Source organism: Eubalaena glacialis, chromosome 9 (assembly GCF_028564815.1).
Source record: "Eubalaena glacialis isolate mEubGla1 chromosome 9, mEubGla1.1.hap2.+ XY, whole genome shotgun sequence".
Lineage (NCBI taxonomy): Eukaryota > Metazoa > Chordata > Mammalia > Artiodactyla > Balaenidae > Eubalaena > Eubalaena glacialis.
In genome coordinates, this window is record NC_083724.1 from 37,845,507 (window position 1) to 37,873,476 (window position 27,970).

Genomic DNA, 27,970 nt, shown 5'->3' on the forward strand with positions numbered 1-27,970 from the left:
GAGAACATTTCCATCATCATAGTAAGTTCTATTGAACAGTGTTGGAGTAAAGAAAAAAGCTTAGATAAATAGCTAACAAAATACAAACCCTTTCAAATCTTTAAAGAGCTGCCACATTGAAAAACAAGTAGACTTTTCCCATATGTTTCAAGGAGCAAAACTACAGGGAAAAAAATGAGATGCTATAGCAAGGCAGATTTAGCTGAACAACCCTCTAGTACCTAAAGCTAGACGACAATAGAATGGGCCACCTTCACCACAGGTGGCAGTAATCCATTGCATTCAGTAGAGACAGTTAAGCAAAGACCTCCTTGGTCATATTTCAGAGATAACAAAGAACTAGATGCCTTCTCAGTATCTAGTTTTGAGTCTACAATTTTAAGAAAAGAGCAATTTACAAATGAGATAAAAGTGAGAGTCATAAACGCCATTTTAAAAGTCACTACTACCACAAGTAGACTGTGGGGCAGACAGGCAAAATTAAAGCATATAAGTAGATAAGGAACTTAGTCAAAATTAATGATGGTTAGCTGGGGTTAATTATTAGTGGTGGGGCTATCATTTATGTACCGATTTATAAGCAGAAAAAAATTAAAAAGAAAAAATTGGTAAGAACGGTTCTAATGGTGCAGAGACACGGCCGGAAAACTTCAATACAGGTTATCAAGAGAAACTTGACTATAGTTGAAACCGGAACCACAACCAAAGAATCTTTTATATTCTCTGCCAGAGAGAATATGAGCTGTTTGGGTACAGCAACTGTCTGTTCTTGGGACTCTGGCTCCTTCATCCCATCCTCCTGCCATTCACCACAGCCTTACAAGTCATCTCTCTCAACTCCTGAAACTCAGCCACCTTCAAACAGTCTCTTGATCTCCACAGGCAAGACTCTCTCCTCTCCTTCTCATCTGAATACAGAATGCCAAAGGATACTGTCTCTTAACCTTCTATCCTAGCTATGAATTTACTCATCCTCATCTTCCACCCCAAAATGTATTTGGCTTGATTATAATGTAATATACTGAATATACATATTCATAGTCATTTACTGACTTATGGTTCTATTATCTGTGTACTTTGGTGTGTATACATATATGAGAACATTCACGCACACACACGTGATAACATCCATTATTGGTAAGCATTTAGGAATCTGGCACCAGGATTATGAAATGCACTATACAGTGCCTAGCACGACACCAAGCTTAAGTGGTCACTCAATGGACTTTACAATAATAGCCACGTCATGATTCTGGATGCAAAATGTTGGAAGACGAGACTGAAGTAGATGTGAATTTGATGACTTTTTTTTCTTGTAGAAAACAGAATGGAAGCATAAGCATCTTGTGCTGTATCTAGAGGAAGAATGTTTAATCACAAGGAGAAGGTTGAAGCCTTGCTGAAAGCAAGCATAATAGAGTGTACAAAGAGTCCAGAATAAGAAAAAAGTGATAGAAGAGGAAGGAAGACAGAAGTGGATCATACAGAGTAAATAAAGCCTAACCTTTAAAAAATCTGAGGTCTTACCAAAGAGAAAGGAAGAAAAAGAGATTTCAACATAAGAGAGTTTAAGATGGAAAAGAGCCAGAAAGGGCTGTAGGCTTAAAAAAAACAAAATCAATGAAGAAGCAGTGGTGTATGTTGGCAAAGAGAAGTGTAGAGTTGAGGGGAGGGAGAGAATTTACGGTAGAGGAAGTTGGTGTGAAGTTTTCCTCTAAAGATGCCCAGCAGAGCAAAGAAGGAATGAAGGCAAAGGCCACTAGGAATAAAGTAGGGCTGCGGCTGAAACAGCACAGGAGAAAACAACAGGGCCCAGAGTGGGAAATTATATTCTTTTTAAAAAATTAACTGACCCAGATTTTCTTGCTTGGGGCCAAAGGTAATTGGAATTTAAGGATCTTTAAAATAAATTATAACAACCCTAATCCTTGCAATTGCCTTTGGCCCAAGATAACATCAATTTAAAAGATCATGATAGAATTAGTGTCAGTTTCTGACATTGTAGAGTTGATTTTAGAAAAGAAATAAGACTAATAAATTGCTCTGTTTATAGAAATACTATCCTGAATAACAACTTTAGCTGTATCTCTCTATCAGCCACAGGGTAAATATAGAAACTTTATAGTTACATACATGTCCACAGAAAATAATAAGTAACCTAACATATATGGTAAAGCTGAGTTACTTATCTTTCTATACTGTAGCCCAATGAAATGTTTTACTGGATTTAGGATACATAGTGCAAGTTAAAGGGCTGCACAGACAAAAGTTAAGGTTAAAAGTAAAGACCATAAGATGAGGGAGAGGAAAACTAGAACTGCTATGCTACTGACATAGAACTGAAGCATTAACAACACAAGAACTCCCACGCATCAGTGAGGGGAAAATGACACAAAAGCAAGACAAAGGAGAAGACTCGATGCCATATAACTAATCTTGGTAGCCTCACTTTTGGGTTTTAAATCAAATACTGAATCAGATTCTTCAACTTTTCTATTTTTAAAAATTCAACCAAATTACTTAAATCGTTTGATAAATGTAGTCATGCAATTTTAAATGACTATAAAAATTAGAGGATCAATGCCTAATCCTTTGGCAAAGACTGAAGACGGCAGTAGTGCTAGACACAGATAACCTTGCGTTTAAGCTCCTCACTACTGCTTAGAGACCATCGATTCTGCCTGAGAGGCCAATCCGAATTCCTCATCTCGGCATTCAAAGCCTTTAGTGACCTCGCCACAACTGTACCCAAAGGGCCCTAACTCCCGCTACTCCCTAACCTACCTCTCACTCTCGGAGCGCACCGGCCTCCGGACAGACCTGATCTCTGGGCGTGGTGGGGGGGGGGGGGCATTTCCCCTTTCCCGCCTGGGTGGAAGTCTCCTTCCATCTAAGGCTTTGGCTGGCCCAGGCCTATCCAGCACTCCAGCCAACAGCGCTCTCGCTCCGCAGCCCCGCACTCCTCCCGGCCCTTTCCGGGCCTCTCCTCCCCGACTCTCTCGGTGTTGCCCCGGGGCCCCTCTCCCTCGGCTCCAGTGTTCCCCCGGGGACTCGCCCGCCTCCCCGGGCAGTCACAAGCTCTGCGGGTCAGTGGGTGTCTGTTAGGTGCTTCGTGCCTGGGCGAAACCCAGACCCGGACCCCTCGGGCCCCTCCCCCCCCAACTCTCTCGGGCGCTTCCACGACCCTCCCCGGGCTCCCCACGCCGGCCCAGCTGCCCCTCGGGGCTCCAGCCCCCAGACCTCCCCGCCGCCGCCAGTCCTTCCTATCCTATCCGGCGGGGGTCGGCGGTGACTCACCGAAAGGCCAGCGGCTGGGGGGTCGGAATGCGCTCACTTCCTCCCCGCGCGCACCTGCCCGGAGCTGTTGGAGCGCCGCCCAGCCGAGCCTCCGGCGGATGTTTTTCTGTCCCCGCGTGGGCAGCGCTCGCCAGCCGCCCCCTCCCGGCCCAAGAGCCAGCCGCCGCGCCCCCCACCAACTGGCATCATGGAGTTGAGCCCTGACCACAGAACCCCCAGCCCCCAACACACGCGGCAACCACAAGCGTGGCCTCTGGCCCCGAGAAGCTAGGCAGATGCACACGCGAGCGCGCACACCAGCAGGCGTGCAAGAAGCGGGTTCAACCAACACCTCCCCGCCGCCCTCTCCCCCACCCAACTTATGGGAAAGGGCTCCTGGCTCCGCCCCAGCCTTTCTTTCCAGAAGCCCCCTACTCCTGCCCCTATATGCCTACCTCATCTTCATTACAGGCGGCTCTCACCTCTCCTGTCCCATGACCTCACACACGCCAATCCCCATCGGGCCCCCTCTGCCTACAGCATGACCACCACCACCACCTTCAAGCTCCCTAGCTCCCCCCTAGTGTCCGCCCCCTATTGGTTTGGCTCCAGGATGCAGGAGCAGAAGGTAGTCTATGGTCCAAACATCAAGGGTGCCAGCTGGTGCCCCACAAAGGCACCAGCAGAGCTATAGACCACTGACAAGACTTCTGGGTCCTTCTATTAGTCAGGCCTTCTAATCCACCTGCTCCGGCGCAGAGCAGTCCAAGGCCATGCCTCCCACACGCCAGCCTACATCAGGGCACCTTGCTCCTCTGTGAGTTTTCTTTTTTTCTCTTGGTGCTCCTCTGAAATGGAAAGGATATCAGACCTGACTAGCGTGAAGGTGCGGTGCAGTCCGCATCTCCAGCCACTTAAGCTGTCTTCTTGGAAAAAAACAGATAGGGAGTTTGGGGTGGACTGGCGAAGTTGTTTCTGAATGGTGAGGAGGTGAGAGGCAGGGTAGCCCTCTAGAAAAGTCAGCCAGAAGTAGTTGGATCTGAACCACTGAGTGGCAGGGAGTGGGAGTCTTGGGGTAAATGGAACTAGAGACTTACAAGGAAAAATAGAATAAATGCCAAAGTGATTGGCCCTGTGGGTAGGAGGGGAATAGCTGGAACAGGGCTCTCTGAAGTGTGAAAAAGTGAAAGAAATCCAGCTTGATTGGGGCAATTAGTACCAATGAGATGGCCAGCATTAGACTGGTCAGAAAGGAGAACTTGAGAGTTCACTAGAGTGGGGATGGGAGGAAGTGGGTCAGAATCCTTACCAGAAAAAGCAGGAGTCCTAAAGTTAGCTGGAAGGATGGAAAAAGGATACCTCTTCCCAGGGTAGAAGTGAGGGTAATGACCTAGGAAAAGTAGGCTTATTAGCAACACTTTCTCAAAGCAGACATTTAGAATTTCAAGGATACAGGAACCAAAAGCAAAATGTTGCTGGAGGCAGGTTTTGAAGGTGGTAGGGATGACAAGAAGCATAAGTGTGAAAGGGGCAGAAGTCTGTGCCAGGAGATAGCAGCCCCAGCAGAAGCTTTCAGCTGTACACACAGAGCTGCTCACCATCATTCAAAGAAAGGAACGTCTAGCACCAGCCACAGCAGTTACTCTTTTCGGAGGGCTATGTGCCAGGGACAGTACTAAGAGCATTACACGCATTATCTCATTTCATCCTCTTGACAACCCTATGAGTTGATATTGCTATCCCAATTTATAGATAAGGAAACAGGTTTAGAGAGGTGAACTAACTTGCCCAATGTCACACAGCTCTTAAGTAGAATCAGGATCTAAATCCAGAGTCTGACTCTATAACCTATACTCTTAATCACCCATCTTTAGGTTCTCCAGAACCTGCAGGAGACCCAAAAAAGGATGTCAGAGGATAAGTTCCTAAATTCTCATTCCATAATGTACAGGAGATAAGAGGGGTATCTCTGTGAAACTGGAGTGACCCATACCATTAGGGCATTTAGAGATGTTCTTCTTTGAAAGAACCATCCCCAGACATGGGGAGAACCTTTATTTGCAGTATGTTTGGGGGTGATGAACAATGGATAATCTCTGGGATGCCTGTAAAAAAGAGACACCTGCCCCCCAGCCCCCCAGCCCTAACCTCTGAGGGGCAGCCGTATCTCTAGGATACTGCAAGGAGACCCTGCCCTAAGGTCTGAGAGAAACATTCTCCACTCCAGGTGCCTGTTCGCTCTCCTGGAGCCTCTGGCTGTCGCACCCTACTGCATCTCCTCGGTTTGGCTGGGGCACAGGATTAGCCATCCCCAGGAAATGCCTCCCTCCGGTCCAGGCAGGGATCCCAGCATACACACCCCTGGAGTGTGTGAGTGAGTGAGTGTCTGTGTGTGTGTGTGTGTGTGTGTGTGTGTGTTACAGGGCAGGGGGGGGATGGTGGAATGCTTCCTCTCCAGGCCAGGGAAGAGTTCTGGAGACCACCTGGGGGCCCTCACCCGTCCCACCTCCTTGCTGGGGAAGTGCCCAGTCCAGTGCCCCTTCCATGGCCACCTCCCTCCCCCTAGCTGTGTGGGGCATGAATCAGCTCTCACAGCTTGTTAAAGCTAGACCTCTTGTTTTCATGCCCTCACCTCAGGAAACAGAGTTACAGCTTTTCCAGCTCTACTCAGCAGGGGGCCAGGGTCCTCACTTTATAAACATCCCCAAGCCTGCGAGAGGGCACGGAGATGGTGCGAGACAGGAGCCCAGGGGAGAAAGACAGAAACTAAGACTCGAGGAGAGAAACAAAGAAAAGCCAAGGAGACAAGACCAGAGCAGCCTGAACAGAAGCCAAGAACGGTCCGAAAAGGCCGTACTGCAGGAATGGCCTTATGGATGCTCTGGGCTGGACAGGCTAAGGGGACCCTGGGCGGCTGGGGGATCACCTGCTTGGTGATATCTCTGCTCCTCCAGCACCCAGGAGTCCACAGCAAGTGCTACTTCCAAGCTCAAGGTAAAGCTGGGTGAGGCGTTAAGGAAGGACAGGAGCAGAGGGCACTGGGAGGAAGGGGGCTCAGGGGTGATCCTGTCAGAAGACCCAGACCCCCCGAGTTGGGAAACAGGAGAGGGTAAACGCGGGGGCGGCAGCACTTACTCCCTCCGCTCTAGCACACTAACATTTCCTGCTCTTCCCTAGCGCCCTGCCACCATGAAGGGAAATATTTCACCCTGGGCGAGTCTTGGCTCCGCAAGGACTGTTTCCACTGCACCTGTCTGCATCCCGTCGGTGTGGGCTGCTGTGACACGTGAGTGACCACTGAGGGCCAGAGAGAATGGCTCTGATGTGAGTGACTAAGAGATGGCCAGGGCATGACTAGAGTGCTGCGGTGTGAGAATGAACAAAGTAGCAGTATGAAGCTGGCCGAACCTGAAGGTACCAACAAAAATGTGAGAGAGAAGGCTTCAGGCTACAAAGTAAGGGGAGTTGGGGTGGATCTGGAGGGAAAATATTCCTGCTATGAAACGAAAAAAATCCATATATGGCAGGCAAGAGCTCGGTTAGGGGGGACAGGGGCACTGGGGGAAGATATGGGAGGAATGCTGGGAGGGGGGATGCGAGGCAGGGATAAAGGTGGACCTTCACTGTCCTGACTCCTTCCCCGTCCTTTGGTTCCCCAGGTCCCAGCATCCTATCGACTTCCCCGCTGGGTGTGAGGTACGTCAGGAGGCAGGAACGTGCCAGTTCTCCCTGGTGCAAAAATCTGACCCTCGGCTGCCCTGCAAAGGGGGAGGGCCCGACCCAGAGTGGGGCTCAGCTAACACCCCTATTCCTGCGGCTCCTGCTCCCCACTCCACCTAAACTCAACTGACTGCCCTTTTGCTGACTGCCCACTGCTGCTGCCACTTCCAGGGAAACCACTAGCAGCTGCCGATTTATTCTGAATAAATAAATTAATGCTACAGCCGAAAGCCTGCCTCTCATTATCTGTGCCACTGGACCCCAGGTGGAAAAAATGGGTCCTACTAGAGTCCAGGTGCTGAGTTCTCAGGATCCTGAAGAAAGTAGTGCCACGTGGGCCAGTTTCAGATGGTTATGGTGCTGGTGCTGGGGCCTGGGGCCGCATATGAGGCCAGGGTAGGGCTTGTAGGCAGCACCTTGATGGGGAGGTCCCAGCTGAAGGTGTCCACGGGCACTTGCTCAGGCCCTGTCCAGGTGACAGGCTCGGGCTGTTCCATGGGAGGTAGAAGCACCAAACCTGGTTCTCGGGATGTTACAAATTCAAAATGCAAACGCCACTTCAGGGATACTGTGGGAAAAAAGATAAAGGTAGAAGCATTAGAAGCCAGAAGTAAAACCTAATGACAGGCTGTGGTTAGCAAATGAGAAAAAAAAACACCCCTGTATTCAGGAAGAGCGGGGAGGTGTGGGGCAGGGAGCTAGGATCGAGAGTTTGGCTGAAGAAATCTAGTGTGTAAACTGGAACCGTGACAGTAAGGACAACAGCATCAACTACCTAATAACCCAAGTGTGGGACAGTCAAGACTTGGTAGCTTGAAGTAAATGCAATGGCGAGTCAGAGATCAGTGCATCACAGGGTCCCAGTGGGTAGGGGGAGTGAAGATGTGCAAAGCTGTTAAGAATTTAGGGGTCAGTGCACCCAGGAAACAGGTTGAAGGTCTGAGAAAGTGTTGAGGGTCAGAGGCTGGATGTGGGTATGTCTGGGAGTTTGTTAGGAATCAGGATTCATTATACGCTACCTAAGCGCAGCATCTTACCGTGCCCCCACCCCCGGTAATAGTCAGGGTCTCACCAACGGCTGTGCAGAAGCCTGGTGTGGAGCTGAGAGGGATGGGGAGGGAGAAGCTCGTTCTGGTTGTATGTAGGCAGGACTCCTGGTGCCGGGCATGAGTGACATGAGACACAGAGGGGGCACCCCCTGCCCCGCGGCGCCGCTGGTACTCAGGCTGCACACGCTCCTCCGTCTGTAAGCTCACTGAAAACTGGGAGCAAGAAGAGAAGTGCATGTTGGCAGGCGCTGGGATGCGCTGACTCCGGGTGGGAGGGCAGCCCAACCTCACGCTGTTTTACCAGAGGGACCCTGGGTGACCTCACTGCCCATTTCTACCTGCCACCCCTCTTTATGCAGGCCCTCTCTTTCCACCCAAGACCTTCAGACCCAGTTCCCCCAAAGTCCCTCTTCTTTCTCACCTGCAAACAAGCTACAGTTCCTTCCCCTAAGTTTAAGGTCCCCACCACGTCCTCGCCAAGTCTGTATACAGATTTGAAGATGCCAAATGTCCCAACTTTTCCTCGGCCATCACTGATGTTGTACAGATCTGGGGAGAATGGGACACAGTAAGCCTGGGGTCCACACTGGGGAACGTCTAGGGCTGGAAGCCAGAGGTCAAAAGGTGGGGCTTTTCCTTTAGAATCTGGGGTGAGGTATCACTGGATCCTCAGGAGAATGTGGCAGTTAGGAGACTCCGTCTCTGAGACAGGAATACTATGAGGGGAGGATGGGGTGCGTCAACTGTGAAGGGCTTCTCACGGAGGCTGCGGCAGGATGTGGCAGCCATGAGGCGCTCCCCAGCCAGCTCAGTGAGCCATGAGTCCTTCTTGCCACATTCATCCTCTTCCAAGAATGGACTGGATGGGGCTACTGCCTCCTCCTGGGGAAAGCGGACATCTTGAAGGCCTGGAGAGAAAATGAGTGGAGAGGTGGTGGGAGAGAACAGAGAGAAGAGTAGTGGTTAGGGTTTTAGACTCCAACCTGAGAGGGTTGTAGGTAAGGGGTGCCACGGCTGAGGTACACATCTCACCTATGCTCCAGAACCTTCTCTCCCCAACCCCCTCACACCTTCACTAAGACCAGGAAGCTTCACTCCAGCCCCTCTCACAAACCCTCTAAGGATCACTTCTGCTTTGATGAGGCTCTTCTCCAGCCCTTCCCTCCAGGAACCCTTACTTACCAGTCAGCACAAGAACCCTCAGAGGGACCCTGAGTAAAGTGATGGGTGAGTTGACACGCTGGCAGCCAATGGTCAGTTTGTAGACATACTTGACTGACTGACCCCGAAAGGAGGGTGGTCCCTCTATAGGCAGCACTTCGCTGTAGGAGTCTGGTTGGGAGGTAGTAGTCAGGGCAGCCAGAAGCAGCCAGAGAGGTCCTCCCTCCAGGAGCCTTAGAAGGCAATCGAGGGGTCAGGGGGCAGTCACTCACATGATTTCGACTCTCCAGGGTCTAGCCTCAGGTCACAGAATAGGATTTTTGGTGGAGTGGAAAGGATACACTGACCCCTCTCACCTAGAAAAGATAAGACTGCAACTTAATAACCCCATTGTCTAGTACTGGAGAAGGCTAGCACAGCAAGTGGGGGCAGTAAGCACTGCCAACAAAGGGCAACCCAAACCAAGCCACTCCTCTTTTCTTGTTGTGAGATAGGAACAGTTTTACGCCGCCAAAGCAATAATTACACTCTCCCACATCCCCAGTGCGACAGAGACTATAATGACCCACCAGAACAATCTGACAATTTCACCCTTGGGTAACAATGATTCCATCCCCCTCCAAAGGCAAATGCCCCATCTCTAACCTCGGTGTGGTAGAAAGACAGTCTGGCTCTCAGGCTGGACATCTGGCTGACTGGAGTCAGGGGGAGGCAGTGCTACTCGACTCTCACTGGCATGGAACTGGCAGTGGATTTGGGCACTGGCCCATGCCAGAGCCTCACTGTGGGAGGAGGAAAAGAGGACATCAGAGGGCAGTTCCTGACCTCACAAATGCTCCCCCAAACTCCCTACACACTGAGAAGACCAACACAGTGAGGTGGCTGTCCTCTGGATCAGAGAATCCAGAACCCCAAAGAGAAACCATTAAACAAAGAGAAGTATACTGGGTAAAAGGGGGAGTGGGGGAGGAGAGAGGAAAGGAGAGTGGAGGGCTATGTCACCCACATCTTCTGTTAAAAAGCCTTTCCTACAATGAGAGCACAATGAGCAAGAAGGTGGTGGTGTAGTCACAGGACAACCTGAGCTCTGGCTCAGCACTATAGATACCAGGCTTCCTCCCAGAAGGACCACCTTCTTCAGTACCAGCATCCCCACCTGGATGCAGAAGTGGCCGTGGGGGGCAGGGGGTTGGTGACGGTCACCACACACTCCAGCGCCTCCCCTGCCAGAAACACAGGACCTCTGCTCAGCTCTGCTACCACTTCAATCATGGCAGCTCCGGAATCGGATCTAGAAGGAAACAAGGGGTATCAGAGGTCAGTACCACGGCCCGGAGGGGTGTCTCAGGTGAGCTTGGGGGTGAGGACCCGGGGAATGGGCGTTCAGCACCAGGGTGTCAGAGGGAAGCGCCCAGATTTGGGATGCGGGAAGGCGGAAGGGAGGTATGGCGGCAGCTGACTCGGCACTGCGGAGGGAGAGGGAGTCGCTCTGGATCCCAGCCCCCCGCCCCTCTCAGCGCCGAATATTCCCCCTACCCCGCCGGGACCCCCAGGCCGCCTCCGCCCTCTTCCCTCGAGGTTCCACGTCCCAGCCCAGGGCCGCGGCCGCCCGGCATCTCGCGCCCCTAGCCCGGACACCTCGCACGGTCGAAACTGGGGGCTCGGTGCACCGAGGCCCTCGGTCGCCCACCCCTCCGGGCCGGGACCTTAGTGCGCGGCTGCGGCCGCGGCAGAGGCGGGACTTCCCTCGGCCCCCCACACCTCTTCCCCCTCGGAGCCCCTTCCGGCCGGAAGCGTCCGGCCGGCAGGGCCGGAAGGGGCTCGAGTGGTCCCGCCGCCCTGGGTTACCTTCCCACGGGCTGGCACCCGGGTGCGAGCGCCGTCCCGGACACTGGCCGGCGGGACCCAGCGCCCACCCCTGGGGGGCCTGGTGGCGCGGCCCAGGGACTGGGCCGGGGCTTCCGCGAGCTCCCAAGCCGGCCCCGGGGGCGGTGCCTGGCGGGCTGGTCCCGGGGACTCCTCCCCTCTCCGCGGGCCCAGTCGCCCTTTGGCAGGGCCAGCTAATCACCGCGGCCCAATGACGTCGAGGCCCGATCCTTCCCGCCCAGGACCCAGAGAGACGACCGAGGGGGAGACCGTGGCGGCTTTATTGCTGTCGCCGCCACCGCAGCAGCAGCAACAGTTCCCCGGCTCCACGGAGACACCAGCTCACCTCAGCTTTCCCCAGAGGCCGGCCCTCCGAGAGAACACCTAACAACAATCCGCGCCCACATCTGGGCTTGGCTGGCCAGATACTTTGTACCAGAAAGCTCGGGAACCGAGACCACCGAGGTCGTGGGGACCCAGAATCCAGGGAATATGAGAACCGGAGTCCCAGCCTCGGAACAGACCAGCTGTGCCAAAGGGGATCCACAGGCTTATTGCCCTGAAAATACTGGAGGCACTGAGGCTGTGCAGGTTACAGACTGCCAGAACCCTGAGGACAGTCAGCCCCAGAATGAGCAGGGCTACAGCAATCCGCAGGACTTTGGGCAGCTGATGGCTTCCTATGAGGGTAAAGCCAAGGGCTACCAGGTGCCTCCCTTTGGCTGGCGCATCTGCCTGGCTCACGAGTTTGCAGAGAAGAGGAAACCCTTTAATGCCAACAATGTCTCACTAAGCAACCTAATGAAGCATTTGGGCATGGGCTTGAGGTGAGTAGATCCCATTGCCTAGACTACCTTATACCTCACTTTGTTCCAGCAGAGGCAAGAAAGGGTGAGAAAGTAGGTGGATACCTTGTGCTAGTCAGGTGGCCCCCATTCCCAACATAATTCTCAAGCTCATGGTTTTGGAGGGGGAGACCAGGTCACATCTCTTTGCAACCCCCTTCCTTCCAGTAACTTGTCTTTTTAGCAAGAAAGAGCAGGAGCGTTTGCGCCTTGTAGTCATTTGGGCTCCCTCTCACATGCACCCTCTCTTCCAGAGTTTGCTCTTTGGGATTAGCTATACTTTGTGACAGGTAGGAAGGGATACTCTGGCAGCTGTGGTACTGGTACAATGTTGTTTTCTGGGGAGGGGGCGGGATTCTTAGCCCCAGATTCTCCTGAGCAGCATTGAACCTTTTTTAGGCACAGCATTTAATAGTCCCAACACCCATCAACTTCTTTCCTCAAGCTTTGGCTCTAGGGAGAGAGTGAGAGCCTTCCTGCTCTCAACCATAAGGAGAGAGCGATAAGAGGTGCTGTTCACTCTATTCCGGAATAGACGGCCCGTTATATAAAAAGCAAAGACCTTTGACCAGAGAGGCACTGCCTTAGGTGTCCCCAGAGCTTAGTAATAATCTTCCAGAGCATTTCCTGGTCTCCCCCCACACAAGGGTGGCAGACACTCCAAGAGCTTATCCTGGGCTGTAGAACTCCTCCAGATCCCTCCAGATCCCCACTGAGTTCAAAGACTAGTGATGGGGCCAAGACCTATTAACAGGAACAGGTGGATGTGAGAACAGAAAGCATCACCCAGAGGTCATCCTGAGTCAGTCCACACAGTAAACACAGAGCTGGGGAGGGAGGCTTAAAGTTCGGGAAACCCAGCCCTGGCAACCTCTTAAATAGGGGCTCCTTCTCTTCTGCAGTCAGTGCTCTGGGGCTGGGGTGGGGAGCCTGTGTACCTAACCCAAGCCCTAGGCAGTGGGAAGGGCCTGTCGCTGCCTGGGTATCTGACTCCTTTGCCAGTTCCCCTGGGTGGCCTGTACCAGACAAAAATAATCCCTCCAGGCTGCTTCTGAAATTGACCCAGCCTAGTTTTGACCCCAAAAGGCTTTGGGTCAAAATAGGATCTAGGGCTGGGGTACTGAGAGCAGCACATTGGGGTGCATGTGGTGGGGACATTGAGGTCAAGAACCCATTTGTAGGCATCCTAGCCCCCCAGTCCCTAAGTATGAGCCGAATCACAGAGGCCTGAAGCTGTGCTCAGCTCCCTGGACTTGGCTCTGCATCCCAGGACAGGGTGGGGATCACTGACACAGGGGTTTTGGAATGAGATGAGGTCCTGCATTGAGGAGAAAGCAGGGGTGAGACAAGGAAGAATTCTGAATGATTATTCTTAAGTGGGGGCTGAAATTATGGAAAAGGCCAAATAGATCAGGAATGGCCAGCAGCTAAGTGGAGTGAGAGAAAGGTGGGCTCTGAGAGGGAGCTGAACTGGGGGTAGGTACTGTGGTCAGGAGCTCCAGCAAGACAGAGTTCTCTTGGCCTTAGAGCGGTAAGAACTCAATTTTGGTTGCTCTCCCTTTCAGCCAGAATCCATTCATTCAGTAAATATGTATTGAGTGCTTGTTCTGTGCCTGATACTCCTTTGTTCTGCCTATCTTCATATCTTGCATTTCTCCCTCACTGCCCTAATCCGCGCTGTGCCCTCCCTCCCTTCACCAATCCTTTGTGGCCTCCAGTTTCAAAGTCCAGTTTCCTCTAAGCTGGCAAAGAAGATCTGCCTTCCCATCATCCCATCCTTCGTCTTCCCTCCCTCTCCTCTCACCCCCAGAATGTACCCTCCCTGTTCTTTAGTCAGATTTTCCCTCCCCTTGCTCCTGTCCCTGTTCATTTCTCTTATGCCCCATTGTCTGTACATACGTTCTTTGTAAATTCAGCAAATAGTTACTGACTGCAGACCATGTGCCCTGCCCTGTGCTTGAAGCTGTGGGTAATAATCAACTAGTCTTTGTCACTGTCCCTTTCCCCAAGAAACTTAAAAGTATGTCAGACTCACACGAGGAACACTAAAATAACAGGACAGTGTCTGATTGGGAGTTGAGACAGTGTATGCACGGATATTCCACTTTGTGGCTTTCCTATCTACTGTGCCATTTGCCCTTCCAACCATTCCTTGAGGTAGGAAGGGCAAGAGGTATCCCCATTTTGTAGATGAGGAAACTAAGCCTCAGCAGGGTTACCCAATTACATGGTTACAAGTGGTGTGCTTGAACAATGTGTATAAACTAGCTGGTGAGGGAGAAGAGTGGAATTGGGAGAGAGTTTGGCAGGGCAGGGGTTGCTTAATGAGGACCCACTCTGAATGGGAATTTGTATGAAGGAAGATTAGAAAATAGACTGAGAGAGATGTCAAAGCCTTGAATCCCAAACAGAATCATTTGCCTATTGGATACAGAGCTGTGATAAGACCAGGAAAATGTTGGGGTTTTTAGAAGGCTTTACTGGGATATTATGAGAGAGCAAAATTAGAAAGCTTACAGTTTAAATGCTGAACTTAAAAGAAAAAGAAAAAAAAAGAGAAAAAGACTTAAAAGGAAATGCCCCAAAATGTAAACACTGGTTGTATATGGGTGGGATTTTTTTCACCTTCCACCTAGTGCATTCTCCAGATTTTCACCTTTCATAATCAGGAAGAAAAATCATCATTTTAAAAAGAAGAAAGTTATCGCAGCAGCCTATGCCTGTATGTGGGGTGGGAGTGATTATAAATCAGGAAACCATAACTGGCCCTTTCAGCACCTCAGACGAAAGTTCCTGGAGTAAATTAAAGCAGTGGTGGTGGAGTTAGTGGTGTGGAAAGATCAGAAAGCTCCTTCTAAGGAGAGTAGAGAGGAGAAACAAAGACAGTCTCATACTGTGACCTGGGGTGACTGGGAAGATGAGAGGACCTTGAATTGTAGAGATGTTGAGAGTAGGAGAGGTTTGGAAGTGAAGGCGATGGGTCCTCAGGACATTTAATGGGAAGTCACAGCTGGGTGTCCAAAGAGAGGCCGGTGACTGCCACCCACCGCCCCTCCACTCACACTGCCCCTTGCTCCTTAGGTACTTGCAGTGGTGGTACCGGAAGACCCAGGTGGAGAAGAAGACACCTTTCATCGACCTCATCAACTCTGTGCCCCTGAGACAGATCTATGGTGAGCCTCACTCCAGCTCTCCCCAGTCAGAGAGGGCCCAGTGTCCAGGCCTACTGCAGAGCTAGGCAAAGAGACTTTCAGCTTATTTAAGTTGCACTGACCCATCCCCTAGGGTTTTTTCCCCAGCTTTATTGAGATATAACTGACATATAACATTGTGTAAGTTTAAAATGTACAATGTGTCGATTTGATATCCCCATGGTGTTTAGAGGAACCCATCTTTATAGTCTAGAAAGTGAGAAATGGGCTCGTTTTCCTCTCCCATGCCCCACTAACCATCCTGATTCTTTCTCTAGGTTGTCCCTTGGGTGGCATTGGGGGAGGCACTATCACCCGAGGCTGGAGAGGCCAGTTCTGTCGTTGGCAGCTTAATCCTGGAATGTACCAGCACCAAACAGTCATTGCTGATCAAGTAAGAGCCAGGAGGTGGAGGAGAGGTCCAGGCAGTACTTCCCAGGCCAGGAAGGGTCTCTTCGCTAGTGTAGAATGTGGCAATTAGAGATGTACATGATTCAGTCCAGTAAGTACTTTCAGGATGCTTTCTGTGTGCCCAGCCCTGTGCTAGGATGTACTATAGGAACGAGACACTCAGAGCACACGTTCCCTGAAAGAAAAAAGGTACCCCTGTGCCCTTCATTTTTCTAGTAAATGCCTCCTACCTACTTCGCTGCCCCAGTTCCACTAGCTGAGCCAGTACCCAGCCACAGAGAGTCAGAGAATTCCAGGATCACTTAACCTGGTTGAAAGATCAGAAGGGAAAACAAACCAGCAGTCTACAAATGCACAGGAAGACAGGATGCACAGAGCGCCCACTGCTCGCCCTGATTTGCCAGGCTTCAGCCAGAGGCCAGCTTCTCTGCTGGTGGTCACTCCTCTGGAGGTCTCTCTGGCTGGGGGCCTGGGAAGCCCCTCTCCCAGGCATAGATCTCCAGACTTCTTCCCTTTTCTGAAGCTTCACTTCTTTTCCCTGTGTTCCTTCATCAAGGAGTGATGAAGGCCTTTGATTGCCAGAGGCATGTGGTCTACCTTTCATCATATCTCTCTAGTGCCCTCCCATGTTGAGTTGTCCACCAAGTTCCTATTTCCTGTCTGAGGGAGGCCTCCAGCTTTCAGCTTACCTTCAAAGGAGAAATGACTAGCAGACCTTGAGTCCTGTTAATGATAATGCCCTTCCTAGTTCAGGTTTACCAGCCTTGCCCAATGCCCCAAGCTTCCTCTGTGGCTCATCCCTGAGGTATCCCGGGGGAATGTCTTCCAGCCTTGTGACTCTTTCGTATAATATTTAATATTTAAAGACAGTTCTACAAGGGAAGTACCATTATTAGGCCCATTTTACACATGAGGAAACTAAGATTCAAAGAGATTTAGTAGAGTGCCCAAGGTCACATGGTTGGTAAGTGGAAGCACAGGGATTCAGAACCAGTTTTCTCTGTGGTTAAAAGCCCGTGGTCTTAACCATTACCTACTATTCCAACAACATAAAAAAATTATTTGATATATACATTAAAGATAACAGGCATATAAACATTAAAGATATGAGGCATACTTTGAACCAAGGAAGAGATATTAATCCCTCATAGCCCTCCCTTCCAGAGGAGTTAGGGAGTCAGAATGTGAGCACATTATAACATGCTAGACTAGAGGGGTAGGGGGACACACAGGAGAATGACTCACTGCTTGAGGAGAGGAGATGGCATTTGTCCTAGGCCTTGAAGGATGAGGGGTTTTACCAAATGGAGAATGAACATGAGCAAAAGCGTGGAGGAGGAAATGTAGTGTTCTCAAGGAACAGTATTTGATATGAGCAGAATATAAGGGCTCGAACAGGTAATGAGTCTGATGGGCGGGGAGAGGCCACATCAAGAAGGGTCTTGAAAGCCAGGTAGATTTTAGCCTGAGGGCCACGGGGAGTCACTGAAACATTGTAAACACAGACTAACATATCTTGATTTCTCTGTAAGAAAGATCAGTCTGAAATCCAAATGAGAAGAGGCAGAGGGTAAAAGCGGAGATGGTGAGGGCCTGGCTTAGGGCACTAAGTGAGAAGTAGTGAGAAGGGAGCTAGATGGGGGAGGCACGACTCGGTGGTTACCCCCCGAGCTTGGGGGGAAGGCCTGGGGGATGAGTGAGACTGTGGTGCGTTGGTCGCCACTGCGGGCTCTGGCAGGGCAGGAGCTACTCTGAGGAGAGGGAGACTTGTTTGAGGTACCTGTGGGTTACCCCGTTCCAGCCCATGTACCTTCTTGGTTTAGTTCACAGTGTGTTTGCGCCGGAAAGGGCAGACTGTGTACCAGCAAGTCCTGTCTGTGGAGCGCCCGAGTGTCCTGCACAGCTGGAACTGGGGCCTGTGTGGGTACTTTGCATTCTACCACGCCCTCTATCCCCGAGCCTGGACTGTCTATCAGCTTCCTGGCCAAAATGTCACTCTCACCTGCCGCCAGATCACACCCATCTTGCCCCATGACTACCAGGTGAGGCTCCCCTTCTGTGTTTCCTCCATTGCTCTCCCCTCCCCAGCATCTGTCTCTCCTGGAAGTTCCATGACCTATGCAAGAGGGGGTGGAGAGTGAACATCATGCTGGTTTCCCAGGACCACCGCCCAATTGGTCTTGTCTCCTGGCAGACAGCCTGCCAGGCAATATGGGGAGATGCAAGTGGAAGACAGAGTATATTGCTGGGTATTTGAGTCAGATCCTCGGTGCCAAGGACTGATCCTGGGGAGTGGGGCCAGAAGGGATACGCTGGGACCATCTGAGTCTGATCTTCTGCTCCCAGGACAGCAGCCTGCCTGTAGGAGTCTTTGTGTGGGATGTGGAAAATGAAGGGGATGAAGCCCTGGATGTGTCCATCATGTTCTCCATGCGGAATGGACTGGGGGGTGAAGACGATGCCCCAGGGGGGTTGTGGAATGAGCCCTTCTGTCTGGAGCGTGATGGGGAGACTGTACAGGGGCTGCTTCTGCATCATCCAACCCCTCCAAATCCCTACACGATGGCTGTGGCTGCACGACTCACGGTATGGAGGAGCCTGCCCCATACCATAGCCTCTGAACCCCTACTCTCAGCCTGGCCCGAGCCCACCCCCCATGCCACCATGGTCTCTTCACTTCCTCAACTCCTGAGTCCCACCCTCACCACCCTAGCCTCTGGAACTTGGAGGCGGGAATATATTCAGGAGAGTTAGTCAGGAGCCGGCATACCTGTGGAGTTTCTCCTCACAGAGTCTTTGGCCCTTTAACAGGCAGATACCATGGTAACCCACCTCACAGCCTTTGACCCTGACAGCGCTGGGCAACAGGTGTGGCAGGATCTACTTCAGGATGGACAGCTGGACTCCCTCGCTGGTGATGGGGGTTCTGACAGGGAGGTGGTGGGAAGAGAAGTTGTCCCTGTCTTGGGAGCAGGGGTGGGAGGCCTGGTAATAAGCAGGCTTTATTCCCATGTTAGGGACCCCTGCGTCTGAAGGGGGTGCCTGTGCTGATTCTTCTTGCGCTTCTCTCAGGCCAAAGCCTCCCCTCGCAGAAAGGAGTAGGCATCGCTGGGGCTGTGTGTGTTATGGGCAAGCTGCCACCTCGAGGCCAGCGCCGCTTGGAGTTCTCACTGGCTTGGGACATGCCCAGAATCATGTTTGGAGCAAAGGGCCAGGTCTACTACAGGTGATGGGAATGAGAGAGCACAGGGTCCATGGTGCTGGGGCTCTGAGCTGGAGCCCACATCCTCATCCCTCCCTTTTCTCTCCACTGCAGGCGGTACACAAGGTTCTTTGGCCCAGATGGTGACGCAGCACCCACCCTTAGCCACTATGCACTGTGCCGATATGCAGACTGGGAAGAGAGGATCTCGGCTTGGCAGAGCCCGGTATTGGATGACAGGTGCCAATGGGGCCCATCTCTTGCCTTTCTCCCAGGCACTCACACCTCAACTGGGACTCCTTGATTCAGTCTCCACCCACCAAAGTCAGCAGAGTTGGGCTGGGATTCACTTGGGACCCCTAATCTGCTGAACCCCAGAATCCGTCCTTTCCTGGGAGGTCCACACTCATTAGACCATTCCCTCCTCCTGACTCCCCAGATCCTTGCCTGCCTGGTACAAATCTGCGCTGTTCAATGAACTATACTTCCTGGCTGATGGGGGCACAGTATGGCTGGAAGTTCCTGAGGACTGCCTACGAGAGGAACCGATGGAGAGCATGTGTCAGCTCCGCCCCCTCCTACGAGAGTATGGTCGATTCGGCTACCTTGAAGGTATGGGCTGCTGGTGCGCGTAGTATGGCAGGCCATATCCATGAGGCCAGTTGGTGCCCTGCCCCCAGGCGGGATGATGGGTTTTGCCTATCCCAGGGTACTGGTTGGGATGAGGGGGAGGTTTTGCCTATCCCAGGGTACTGGTTGGGATGAGGGGGTAAGTGTCAGGTATGGAGTGTGACGGTGCCCCACCCCCAATGCTAGAGGAGCAGCTAGGCAGGGCAATATGAAGGAGCAGCAGGAATCCTGGCAACAGTGTGTCTCCCTCATTCCTCCAGGCCAGGAATATCGCATGTACAACACATATGATGTCCACTTTTACGCTTCCTTTGCCCTCGTCATGCTCTGGCCCAAACTCGAGCTCAGCCTGCAGTATGACATGGGTGAGGGTCCCTTTTGTGCCTCTTCTGCCCTCTTAGCTCCCCACGCCCCTGAACCTTTGTGGTCCCTCACACTGTCTCTTCCACCCAAACATAATGTGGATCCTGCTTATTGGTTCCCCTCTGGAATCACACACACACAGTTCTGTGCCCTACCCCAAGCCTACCCATTCCCTGCCCCACCGCCCCCACTTGTGTATCTGCTCCCCCAGCTCTGGCCACTCTCAGGGAGGACCTGGCACAGCAACGGTACCTGATGAGTGGGATAATAGCACCTGTGAAAAGGAGGAACGTCGTGCCTCATGATGTTGGGGATCCAGGTAAAAGTCCCTCCACCACAAGTGAGCTTCTCTTCCTCAATTTTTGCACCCTCTACCCTACCCTGCAGTGCAGATGAACCAGGTTTTCTTCCCTCCCCAGATGATGAGCCATGGCTCCGGGTCAATGCATATGTGGTCCATGATACTGCGGACTGGAAGGACCTGAACCTGAAGTTTGTGCTGCAGGTTTATCGGGACTATTACCTGACGGGTGACCACTGCTTCCTGAGGGACATGTGGCCTGTGTGTCTGGTAAGGGATGCATGTGCAGTGGTCATGCCAGGGGCATGCTGCCTGGTGTTTGGGGAGAGCCCAGCTGGCTACTGTTGTCTTTTCTTAGCATCTAGGTCTTCAGTATCTTGGTCCCTCTCTAGGCCGTGATGGAGTCTGAAATGAAGTTTGACAAGGACCAAGATGGACTCATTGAGAATGGAGGCTATGCAGACCAAACCTATGATGGATGGGTCACCACAGGCCCCAGGTTGGGGGGTAGGGATTTCCAGGGGCCTGAGGTGGGGAACGGGGCATCAAGGGATTGTGGGCTTAAGGAAGAGTGACTGCCTATTATTTCTACATGGGAGTGGCTACAGCTGCCAGGCTAATTCCCTGAACCTGTGTCTCTGATCAGTGCTTACTGTGGAGGACTGTGGCTGGCAGCTGTGGCTGTGATGGTCAAGATGGCTGCTCTGTGTGGGGCACAGGAGGTCCAGGATAAATTTTCTTCCATCCTTAGCCGGGGCCAAGAAGCCTATGAGAGACTGCTGTGGAATGGTGAGTTGGGGGATCCTAAGGAATCTTAAGGCAGCTCTGGGGAGGCAAGGAGCCTTACTTTGTCCTTCCCCTCCTCCAGGCCGCTATTACAACTATGACTGCAGCTCTCAGCCTCAGTCCTATAGCATCATGTCTGACCAGTGTGCTGGCCAGTGGTTCCTGAGGGCCAGTGGCCTAGGAGAAGGAGACAGTGAGGTGAGAGGCTAGGAGGAGGAACCGGAGAGAAAGGTAAGGGTTTTTCCTGGAGGTGGGAACCAAGTTTAAGAGACTGTGTTTCTTCCCTTGCCCCACTAGGTATTTCCTACCCCACATGTGGTCCGTGCTCTCCAAACTATCTTTGAGTTCAATGTCAAGGGCTTTGCAGGAGGGGCCATGGGGGCTGTGAATGGAATGCAGCCCCATGGTGTTCCTGATAGATCCAGTGTCCAGTCTGATGAAGTCTGGGTGGGTGTGGTCTACGGGCTGGCAGCCACCATGATCCAAGAGGTAATTCACTCCCTTCCCCATCTCTCTGCCATCTGTACCTTGGCCTAGCAAACTTCCTCAGCCATCAAACTTCTGTACAGCCTAATTCAATGTCATCTTATCCATCCAGAGAGCCTCCCCCTTTTCCCTGGCATGCATTCTATCTCCTGCCTTCAGGCCTGCCTGTGAGTCAAGTTTATCTCCCCCACTGGCTGGGAACTCCCTGAGGGCACAGACCCTATTCTCTCCGTCTGTCCAGCTGAAATAGCTACTCAGGGGTTGCCAAGTTATATGACTGCCATGTCTCCCGACAGGGCCTGACTTGGGAGGGCTTCCGGACAGCTGAAGGCTGCTACCGTACTGTGTGGGAGCGCCTGGGCCTGGCCTTCCAGACGCCTGAGGCGTACTGCCAGCAGCAGGTGTTCCGCTCGCTGGCCTACATGCGGCCGCTGAGCATCTGGGCCATGCAGCTGGCCCTGCAGCAGCAGCAGCAGCAGCATAAAAAGGCCCCTGGGCCAATCGCCAAACAGGACACGGGACTAAGCACCAGGCCCAAACTTGGACCAAAGGAAGCCGTGGCAAACCCAAGCCCAGAGTGCGCCTCGTGAACTGTGGAAGGAGGCGCTAACAGCCCAGCCTTCAGCCTGGCCCTTCCTCCTCCTCCACACCCGCCCCCACTCTCCTGCAGCCCTGAGCCACCAGGACAATCATGCCCTCCCTTCTCCCCACCCAACCACGCCAGTAAAGAGGGGTTGAGGGTGACCCATGCATCAGAATCACTTATTTATTTCTTTCTTCACCCCATCCCCTCACTGCATGAAGTGTTCAAGGAGGTCAGTTGATTCCCCCAGGCCCATTCATGGGGTGACAGACATACGTGGGTACAAATAAAAGACCCAGAAAGCCAGTAAGTGTGGTGTGTTTGAGTCCTCAGGCTTCCTGACAGGGCACCAGGACCTGAGGCGAGCCTCCTCCCGCCCCTTTTCCTCTGAACACAGACTGGGGGCAGCAGACCATGACTGAGGCCCCCACATCCTCACACCTAGCCTGAATATCTGCCCGGCAAGATAACAGACATGGAGCTGTGGGTAGAGAGCCATCCTCCCTCACTTGTGAGATTTGCATGCAGGAGAGAGATGGGACCTGGGCAGGAGGACGTTGAGAAACTGTCAGGCAGTGGCAACTTCAGGGGAGGCTGTGCACTAGGAGCTTGAGGCATGTGATAGAAGACGCAGCAAGAATTGCTAGGAGCCTGGAGCTCATGGTCCAAGCTGTCCTTTGGTACCTCTGACTGCAGGGCAGGCAGCTCCAGCTGGGGAGGGTCCTCGCTGGGGAGGGCACGAAGCTGGCGGGACAACACTGAGGAGACAAATGCTGTTCAGGGCAGGCCGGGCTTCTCCCCTAGCCCTTCCTTAACGGTATCCTCAAGGCTCTCACCTCCATGCTCAGCTGGCAGGCTCCCCCTTGTGTCCGACGAGTACATCACAGGTACGAAAAGGAGACAGAAAGAGAACAGCAGGACCTAGAACACAGGAGAAAAGAGATGAAGAAGGGCTTTGCATTGCACCCCTATGCCTGCCACCTGAGAAGAGAATCTCTCCTTCCATCACCATCCTCACCAACACACAGGTGCTGCCGCTGCTGGCTTTGTTTGCTGTCTGAATCATGATGGCCTGGAGTCTCCTCAACTGATCCAAAAGGGACCTAGAGGAAGAGAGGGGACAGACAGCAGCCCCTGGCCTGGCACCCTGACATACAACAAAACCCTCCTGTTAAGTTCATCCCCTCCATCTGTGCACTGGATCCTCTCTTACTTTTGGACCTATTTTTGCAAGTGATCTCTTCCTCTCTGTGAACAAAATGCCTGACCTCACTAAAACAAACATACACGTCTCTGCCCGGATTTAAACTCCTTTTGCAAACCCCTTCAGTGGTTCTACACTGCCTGATCAGCTCTGCACACAATCCTCACCAGGGATTATACGTTCTCTACCTTCCAGCCCAACTCACCCGTGTTAGGGTTCCAGCCAGACTGGACTATGCTGTGTTCTCTCTGCCTAGAATGCTCCCCACACCTCCACCCCAGAATCCTATCTACTATCAAATGCCATCCGCCACATGAGGTCTTTCTTATTCCCTCCTTTCTCCTTCTTGATACTTATCCATAGTTACTTGTAAATTTATCCCCCGTTACTATGAGCTTCTTAGAATCAGAGACCCACTAAAGGCCAAGCACCAGACCTTACACGTGGGAGCTGCCCAGTTAGAAATCAAGTGTGGAGCAGGAGAAAGACTGAGACAGTATTAAATGGGAGGGATGAGAAAGGACTGATGTCGAAGAGCTGCTTACAGATTCTCTTCCTCCAGGAGCTGTACTTTGTTCTGTAGCTCCAGATTCTGGGCTGTGTATTTCAGGACCCTGGAGGAATAACAGGGATGTGGGGACATGGCCTGTATCCTCCCTTCAAAAACCTAACACTTCCAATTACCTCTGTTCTCCCCACCGCCGAGTCCCGCTCCCTTTTATACCTGCTCTCTAAACGCCCCACATACACCTTCTTCTTCCTGCGGCTCTCTTGAGCAGACTTTTTGTTTCGAATCTTCCTCCGCACTCGTTTCAGAACTTGTTCCTCCATCTGAGAGAAGACAGGAAAAGGGGTATCATCCGAGGAACATTAGACCAAAGAGTTAGAAGGCAACTGAGTGCGATCTGCCCAATGTGGAAATTCCTTCTACAGCTTCCCTGACCAACAGGCACTCTGCTTCTGTCTGAGTGCCTCCGAGGACCAGTTGTTAATGCCCTCACAAGCCAAACCACTGTAACAATTTTATTAACTAAAAAAAAACTTCCTTATCGTGAGCCAACATCTGCCTCTATTATTTCTACCTATTGGACTTACCTAGCACCTGATCTCTGGGGCCGTAATAGAACAAAGGTCTTTAGCTATTTCAAAGCACTTGACATTTCTTCAGAGTTTAAAAAAAACTGGACAAAAAACTCATCATCTTATCTACTCTTCTCAGGATGGACTGCATCCTCTTAATATCTGTCAAAGATCTGGGCTCAAAACTGGACACTAAGATGCTTTCTGGCCAGTAAAAAGGAAAGCAAGATGGTTACTGCCCTTCTAGCAGCAACGCTGTTAGATAACTGGTATCTGACGATACAGCTTCCAAACCACATTCACTTTCTTAGTAGCCATATCACACTGTTGACTCAACCTGTACTTTTTTTTTTCGCAGCTTGTGGAATCTTAGTTCCCCGACCAGGGATTGAACCCTGGCCCTCGGCAGTGAAAGCACAGACTCCTAACCACTGGACTGCCAGGGAATTCCCTCAACTTGTACTTTTAAGAACTTAAAATTCTTTTAACCTTTCTGTTAATGAACATTGATTTCATCACAGTATCACAATGCTGTGCATGTGAAGCCGCCACTCACTGCTTGAAAATCGGGATTTTACACTTATTCTTGTTATACTACTCAATCCAGCCTTGATGAACCCTAATACTTAATTCTACTATTCAGCTATAGGTAAATTAGCGCGAAACCAGTGAAATATAAGTGTCAGGGCCCCATGCTTGCACAGTACTTTCCAAATTCCTTTACTAATATTACCCTGATAATTTTGAATTCTTACTTAAAAAGAACACCAAAATTTGTACAAGCCCTACAAAACCACCATCTGCCCTTGCACCCAACACACTAACTACATGCTTCAGCTTCCTAGTAACAACAAATGTGCTAATCTCTCATCTCAGCTCTTTTTCAAGTTACTGATATAAAATTAACAGAACTGGCCTACTTGGGACTCACAACCCTCCTCCAATGGGAGTCTTACCTTAGTGAGAGGAAGCGTCCCAGGCAGGGTAAGCCCCTCCTTCTCCAAGAGCCTCTTCTCCTCCTCAGTCAGTATTAGCCTAGCAATCTCCTGGGGTTCCTGAGAGGTGGGCAGCAGAGTTGCAAAGGGATGTCAGAAAGGAATGGGGAATCCGGCCCCAATCCGTGCAATGCGGGAATAATCCTCCTGTAAATCAAGTCAAGTACCTGCTCTGCCGGCTCCTCCACATGCAATGGAGTCATCTGAGCCCCCTCTTCTCCATATCTCTCATTATCTGCAAAAGGGAAAGTATGAATAGCCAGGCCCGTGAGTCCTCTCCTCCCCCAAAACTTCACTTATTTCAGACTTACCTAGATCTATGGAGACATGCTCCTGTGAGAGAGAATAGGTGTGATCATGGTGGACAAGATAGGGGTTAGAGTTGCTGAAAACGTTCAACGATGCTGGGGGACTCGGCAGGCAGCTCAGGAAATCCTCTACGTCCCAATTGCTCAGAGCCTACACAGGGTTCAGATTAACAGGCTTTAACCTATCACCACCCACTGCCTCAGGGACACACCCCACAACCGGCCCCGGGCCTCCCCGACTCAGACCCCTACCCACCTCAAAAAGTGGCAGCTCCCAACCCAGCGGAGCCTCCAAGGCCTCATCGGGCGCCGCCCCCAAACCTCCGCTTTCCTCTAGCAGGAAGCCCAGCAGGTCATGGTCACCCGGGTCCAACGCCACCTCCATATGAGACATCTACGTAAAAGATGTGCAGAAACGCAGGAGTTCACCCCTCCATCCGGCCACAATCCCCAACCCTATGCGCGACCCGGACCGTCAGTCGACCCCACCTATAGCTCCTCAGCGGGGTTTTCCTCCTAGCTGCTAGCAGGGTCTCTGAAAACGGACCCGCATCCCAGACTCGATTCCCCGCAACTTCCAACACAACACAAGTGACGCACCTACCCGAGAGGCATTCCGGGACGTGGAGTTCCCCCCGACGCGGAAGCGGCGTCGGTGCGCGCCACGTCCCGGGCGCTATGCAAATAGAGGGTACGTGCCTGCCGCCCCCTCACTCCCTGAGGGCGGGCATTCTGGGGAACCGCCCTCGCCTTCTCCCCGGGCTAGAAGAAGGAAGGATTAGAGCCTAAAAGGGAACTCCGGCACAGTTCGGGCGCTTTCTCTGACTGCGCCGCACCCTCGCTTCCTGCCGGGGAGGGGCTGCCGGTAGTCGGCGGGCTCCCGAGCATCGAGAGCTGGAGCCAGAGCAGCTTCCTGCAGCCCCCGCGACCATAGAGCGCGGGCCCAGGGCGCCGCCCGCGGGTGGGGGACGTTCCCGGGACGGAAGTGGCTGAGCGAGTGTCGAAGAGAGGGCGAGGCCGGAGCCTGAGAGCCACCGGGAGAACGAGCGGGTTAGCGGACCAGCGGGCGGGGCACAGAGCCGGGCAGCGCAGGTAGGGAGGACCGGGCGAGCTGGGGCTTCAGGGTGGGGCTGCGAGGCCAGGTCCGGGAGGCGGGTGGGCGGGCGGGGCCGCTGACTCTTCTGCGTCTGTTTCGGGTCCTGTTGGAGAGGTCAGCGTCCAGTGTATCTCCGCTTGTGCTCGGAGTTAAATAGGCCGTTTTTCGGGAGCCAGGCCCTTCCTGGGAGCAGATAGGTTTGGGGGAGGGTGAGGAGTGGGTGGCAGTGTGGCGCAGGGCGGGGATCGGCTTTGAGGTTAGTTGATAGCGGGTGAGTAGGAACACATTGGGTGAGTTGCGGATTAGGTGGAGTTGGGTTTAGGAGTTAAGGTTAGCTTTTGGAGTTATAAAACTGGGGTTAAAATTTAGACTTATTAGTGTGAGTCAGGTGCGTTTTGTGTAGGTGAAGTTTGGATTAAGGGCATTATTTTGTTTTCTAGGATAGCCAACATAAGTCAAAGTTAGAGTTCAGGGTCAGGTTAAGGGTCACCAACAGGAACTAGGTTAGAAGTCCAGTTTTAGGGATTAGAGAAGGTTGGCATAGTCAGTATTAGGGATAAACAGGGAAGGGGTGAATCAGGAATCGAGTGACAAATGAGCTTTAGGTTTAGGGGTCAAGATTTAGGGTTAAGGTCGGGATTTGGTGCTAAAGGTAAAAATTAGATCAAAATTAGGGATCAGGGATTGGATTCAGGTGTGTGCTAAGAAAGGGATGAGCGTCAAAGCCAGTACTGGGAATCAGGAGACAGATTAGGGTCAGGGTTAATGTTAGGAATTTCGGGCAGTTTTCGGTGTTGTAGTTGAGGTCAGGGTGGTTGACCTCGGGCAGGTAAAATTTAAGAGATTGGCAGTAAGTAGATGCCCTTGTTTTGCGGGGAGGGCTCTTATGCCTCTGTAGTCACAGGGGCTTCTTTGGCCCAGAGAAATGACAAACTAATTTCAGGCAAGGGTTCTGGGCTTCAGCTAGAATTGCAAGCATCTGGGATTCCAGCTTCATTCTACTGTCTAAGCCTAGGGCTCTTGCTGTGACCACCACAGTTGAGGGGCAGGGGTTTCTGGACCATGTTGTTTACAAGATAGGAGGTGGGAAAGGGTTAGGGACTCAGGAGGTGTACAAGGCTTAGTAACAAGTGGGGGAGTGCCTAGGGGAGAAGGGATGGTGATTAAGGGGGAAGCAGACCAAGGAAACTGCTCCCATGGGAGAAGGGGATGGCTTAATCCTCTGAAAGTTCAGCCCTACTGCCTCCCTCTTCCCTCATTCCCTGGATATTAAGCCTTCCCCTCCAACTCTCCTCCCTGGCCCTGCATTTCACACCCTTCAGGCCTACCCACTTACAGAATACTTCCCTTGCCTTTAATGCTCCCATGTTGTTCACCTTACCATCCGTTCTCAGTGTGAATTCTGCCTCCCTTCCCA

At 52.0% G+C, this 27,970-nt stretch overlaps 5 protein-coding genes across 13 annotated transcripts in view; 3 read left to right on the forward strand and 2 right to left on the reverse strand.

Moving 5' to 3' along the window:
• Window positions 1-5,289: 5,289 nt before the first annotated feature.
• RGP1 (RGP1 homolog, RAB6A GEF complex partner 1) lies at window positions 5,290-11,178 on the reverse strand. Of its 4 annotated transcripts, none has more exons than XM_061200278.1 (9): window positions 11,055-11,178; window positions 10,363-10,497; window positions 9,852-9,988; window positions 9,479-9,562; window positions 9,228-9,377; window positions 8,807-8,953; window positions 8,467-8,594; window positions 8,069-8,258; window positions 5,290-7,564 (listed from the first exon to the last, which is right to left on the reverse strand). In XM_061200278.1, the coding sequence occupies exons 2-9, from the start codon at window positions 10,476-10,478 to the stop codon at window positions 7,341-7,343; spliced, it is 1,176 nt and encodes a 391-aa protein (XP_061056261.1). In that variant the 5' UTR covers window positions 10,479-10,497; window positions 11,055-11,178; the 3' UTR covers window positions 5,290-7,340. The 4 variants fall into 4 exon arrangements, with proteins under 4 accessions (XP_061056261.1, XP_061056260.1, XP_061056259.1 ...); XM_061200277.1 differs by lacking the exon at window positions 11,055-11,178 and adding an exon at window positions 10,845-10,948; XM_061200276.1 differs by lacking the exon at window positions 11,055-11,178 and adding an exon at window positions 10,743-10,948.
• MSMP (microseminoprotein, prostate associated) lies at window positions 5,941-7,226 on the forward strand. Its single transcript, XM_061200284.1, has 3 exons — window positions 5,941-6,270; window positions 6,454-6,562; window positions 6,936-7,226. Exons 1-3 carry the CDS (start codon window positions 6,141-6,143, stop codon window positions 7,114-7,116), a joined length of 420 nt encoding a protein of 139 aa, XP_061056267.1. The 5' UTR covers window positions 5,941-6,140; the 3' UTR covers window positions 7,117-7,226.
• Window positions 11,179-11,273: 95 nt separating the features above from the next.
• On the forward strand, window positions 11,274-22,176 carry GBA2 (glucosylceramidase beta 2). Of its 2 annotated transcripts, XM_061200274.1 has the most exons (17): window positions 11,274-11,899; window positions 14,999-15,090; window positions 15,387-15,502; window positions 17,343-17,561; window positions 17,866-18,105; window positions 18,331-18,433; window positions 18,592-18,745; window positions 18,836-18,961; window positions 19,161-19,333; window positions 19,612-19,716; window positions 19,926-20,033; window positions 20,134-20,285; window positions 20,408-20,514; window positions 20,662-20,804; window positions 20,884-20,999; window positions 21,099-21,290; window positions 21,584-22,176. In XM_061200274.1, the coding sequence occupies exons 1-17, from the start codon at window positions 11,565-11,567 to the stop codon at window positions 21,875-21,877; spliced, it is 2,775 nt and encodes a 924-aa protein (XP_061056257.1). In that variant the 5' UTR covers window positions 11,274-11,564; the 3' UTR covers window positions 21,878-22,176. The 2 variants fall into 2 exon arrangements, with proteins under 2 accessions (XP_061056257.1, XP_061056258.1); XM_061200275.1 differs by lacking the exon at window positions 11,274-11,899 and having other exon boundaries at window positions 15,004-15,090; window positions 17,871-18,105.
• CREB3 (cAMP responsive element binding protein 3) lies at window positions 22,040-26,324 on the reverse strand. 3 transcript variants are annotated; one of them, XM_061200281.1, is made up of 10 exons: window positions 26,062-26,324; window positions 25,714-25,851; window positions 25,461-25,608; window positions 25,317-25,384; window positions 25,111-25,209; window positions 23,799-23,905; window positions 23,620-23,688; window positions 22,889-22,973; window positions 22,707-22,791; window positions 22,040-22,628 (listed from the first exon to the last, which is right to left on the reverse strand). In XM_061200281.1, exons 2-10 carry the CDS (start codon window positions 25,849-25,851, stop codon window positions 22,312-22,314), a joined length of 1,116 nt encoding a protein of 371 aa, XP_061056264.1. In that variant the 5' UTR covers window positions 26,062-26,324; the 3' UTR covers window positions 22,040-22,311. The 3 variants fall into 3 exon arrangements, with proteins under 3 accessions (XP_061056264.1, XP_061056265.1, XP_061056263.1); XM_061200282.1 differs by having other exon boundaries at window positions 26,058-26,324; XM_061200280.1 differs by lacking the exon at window positions 26,062-26,324 and adding an exon at window positions 25,947-26,048.
• The window catches only part of TLN1 (talin 1), a 31,911-nt gene continuing 30,161 nt past the window's right edge, over window positions 26,221-27,970 (forward strand). For 2 of the 3 annotated variants that reach the window (XM_061200269.1, XM_061200271.1), the window contains exon 1: window positions 26,221-26,549. The gene's annotated coding sequence lies outside the window, so the exon portion shown is untranslated. The remainder of the gene's footprint in view (window positions 26,550-27,970) is intronic. The other variant, XM_061200270.1, reaches the window with a different exon arrangement.

Bases quoted from the DNA above. Each gene is read 5' to 3' on its own strand.
- MSMP (XM_061200284.1), top strand. From the start codon at position 6,141: ATGGCCTTATGGATGCTCTGGGCTGGACAGGCTAAGGGGACCCTGGGC. The intron at 6,271-6,453 runs GTAAAGCTGGGT...GCTCTTCCCTAG, and splicing joins GTGCTACTTCCAAGCTCAAG to CGCCCTGCCACCATGAAGGG. The intron at 6,563-6,935 runs GTGAGTGACCAC...TTGGTTCCCCAG, and splicing joins GGTGTGGGCTGCTGTGACAC to GTCCCAGCATCCTATCGACT.
- RGP1 (XM_061200276.1), bottom strand. From the start codon at position 10,822: ATGCCGGGCGGCCGCGGCCCTGGGCTGGGACGTGGAACCTCGAGGGAA. The intron at 9,989-10,362 runs GTGGGGATGCTG...CTCCTCCCACAG, and splicing joins ACGGCCACTTCTGCATCCAG to TGAGGCTCTGGCATGGGCCA. The intron at 9,563-9,851 runs GTTAGAGATGGG...TATCTTTTCTAG, and splicing joins TGTCTTTCTACCACACCGAG to GTGAGAGGGGTCAGTGTATC.
- GBA2 (XM_061200274.1), top strand. From the start codon at position 11,565: ATGAGAACCGGAGTCCCAGCCTCGGAACAGACCAGCTGTGCCAAAGGG. The intron at 11,900-14,998 runs GTGAGTAGATCC...CTTGCTCCTTAG, and splicing joins CATTTGGGCATGGGCTTGAG to GTACTTGCAGTGGTGGTACC. The intron at 18,746-18,835 runs GTGATGGGAATG...TCTCCACTGCAG, and splicing joins AAGGGCCAGGTCTACTACAG to GCGGTACACAAGGTTCTTTG.
- CREB3 (XM_061200281.1), bottom strand. From the start codon at position 25,851: ATGTCTCATATGGAGGTGGCGTTGGACCCGGGTGACCATGACCTGCTG. The intron at 23,906-25,110 runs GTAAGACTCCCA...GTCTTCTCTCAG, and splicing joins GGACGCTTCCTCTCACTAAG to ATGGAGGAACAAGTTCTGAA. The intron at 23,689-23,798 runs GTATAAAAGGGA...TTATTCCTCCAG, and splicing joins GTGGGGCGTTTAGAGAGCAG to GGTCCTGAAATACACAGCCC.